The following is a 1,582-nucleotide window of genomic DNA, read 5'->3' on the forward strand; positions in this document are numbered from 1 at the left end:
GGACCCCCCCAGTTCCATACTGGGAGCACTGGGACCCCCCAGTCCTGACCCAGCTCCCTCCCAGTTTAATCCTTCCCAATCCCCAAACTGGGATTAACTGGGATTAACTGGGCGGAGCCCTCTGACCGCTCTCATCTGCATAAATTACCATGCGTTCACATCGACGCGCATTTTTTTTTGGGCTGCTCATCTGCATAAATTTGCATACATTACAGAAATACCGGTACCAAGATGAGGACAGCCCCCCCCTGGAGCAGAGCCCCGCCCACCTGCCCAGCCAGGTAAGGCCACGCCCACCCGGGAGGCCACGCCCCTTTGAGGACAGGTTACGACCATATATGGAGAAGCCACGCCCTCCTTTTAGAGGCCACACCCATTTGGGACAGACCATGTCCATATATGGATAGGCCACACCCCCTTTTAGAGGCCACGCCCCTTTCAGGATAGCCAATCACCATATACAGACAAGCCACGCCCCCTTTAGGGGCCCCACCCCTCTGGGACTGGTAATGCCCAGATATAAGCAAGGCCACGCCCCCTTTAGCAGGCCACACCCACTTCTGGCCATGTAACCCCCAAATATGGTCAGGCCACACCCATTTTTGAAAGCCACGCCCCCTTTCGGGCACCCAATACCCAAATATGGACACGGCGCGGCATTTCAGGGTGGCCACGCCCCTTTTTAGCCAAACACTGCCCATATACGGACAAGCCACACCCCCGTGTAGAGGCCACGCCCATTTCTGGGCCACCGATGCCAATTTTGTGAGGCCACGCCCCTTTTGTGAGGCCACGCCCCTTTTGTGAGGCCACACCCCCTTGAAGGGCAGTGATGACATCGCTGTGATCACCAATGACGTCATAGACTCTTCGATGACATCCCCATGACGTCACCAGCCAGGTTGATGATGTCACGCTTGGGGGTGGAGTCAATGATGATGTCATTGGTGATGTCACCGGGGTCGGGCAGGGGGATTTGGGGCAATTTTGGGATTTTGGGGAGGAATTCGGGGGAAATTTTGGGAATTTTGGGGAAAATTTGGGGAGTTTTGGGGATTTGGGGTTAAATTTGGAAATTGGGAGGGATTTTCGTGGGGAAATTTGAATTTTTGGGTGGAATTTTGGGGAAATTTTTGGGGAATATTTTGGGAATTTTTTGGGGATTTTTTGGGGAATATTTTGGGGAATTTTTGGGGGGGATTTTTTGGGGATTTTTTGGGGAATATTTTGGGCAATTTGGGGGAATTTTTTGGGGATTTTTGGGGGATTTTTTGGGGAATATTTGGGGAATATTTTGGGGAATTTGGGGGAATATTTTGGGGAATTTTTGGGGAATTTTTGGGGGAATTTGGGGGAATTTTGGGGGAATATTTGGGTTCCTGGGGTGGATTTTTGGTTGAAATTCGGTGAATTTTTATGGGGTTTTCAGCTTTCTTGGGTGGATTTTTGGGGGAATTTTTTGGGATTTTTGGAGTTCCCAAAATTTGGGGGTGACCCTGACCCCCCCAAATGCAGCTCGGCCATCCACGGGAGGGGCCTGTTCTGCAAGAGGAACATCGAGGCCGGGGAGATGGTGATAGCA

General features: G+C 51.6%; 1 protein-coding gene across 1 annotated transcript in view; it reads left to right on the plus strand.

Moving 5' to 3' along the window:
- Positions 1 to 215: 215 nt before the first annotated feature.
- LOC115949256 (disks large homolog 4-like) overlaps positions 216 to 1,582 on the plus strand; it is a gene marked incomplete at its 5' end in the record, with an annotated part of 7,830 nt that continues 6,463 nt past the window's right edge. The window contains one exon of the mRNA XM_031065786.1: positions 216 to 281. Within this exon, the coding sequence (XP_030921646.1) occupies positions 216 to 281 (66 nt within the window). The remainder of the gene's footprint in view (positions 282 to 1,582) is intronic.

The sequence above is a fragment of the Geospiza fortis genome, unplaced genomic scaffold (assembly GCF_000277835.1).
Source record: "Geospiza fortis unplaced genomic scaffold, GeoFor_1.0 scaffold819, whole genome shotgun sequence".
NCBI classification, from domain to species: domain Eukaryota; kingdom Metazoa; phylum Chordata; class Aves; order Passeriformes; family Thraupidae; genus Geospiza; species Geospiza fortis.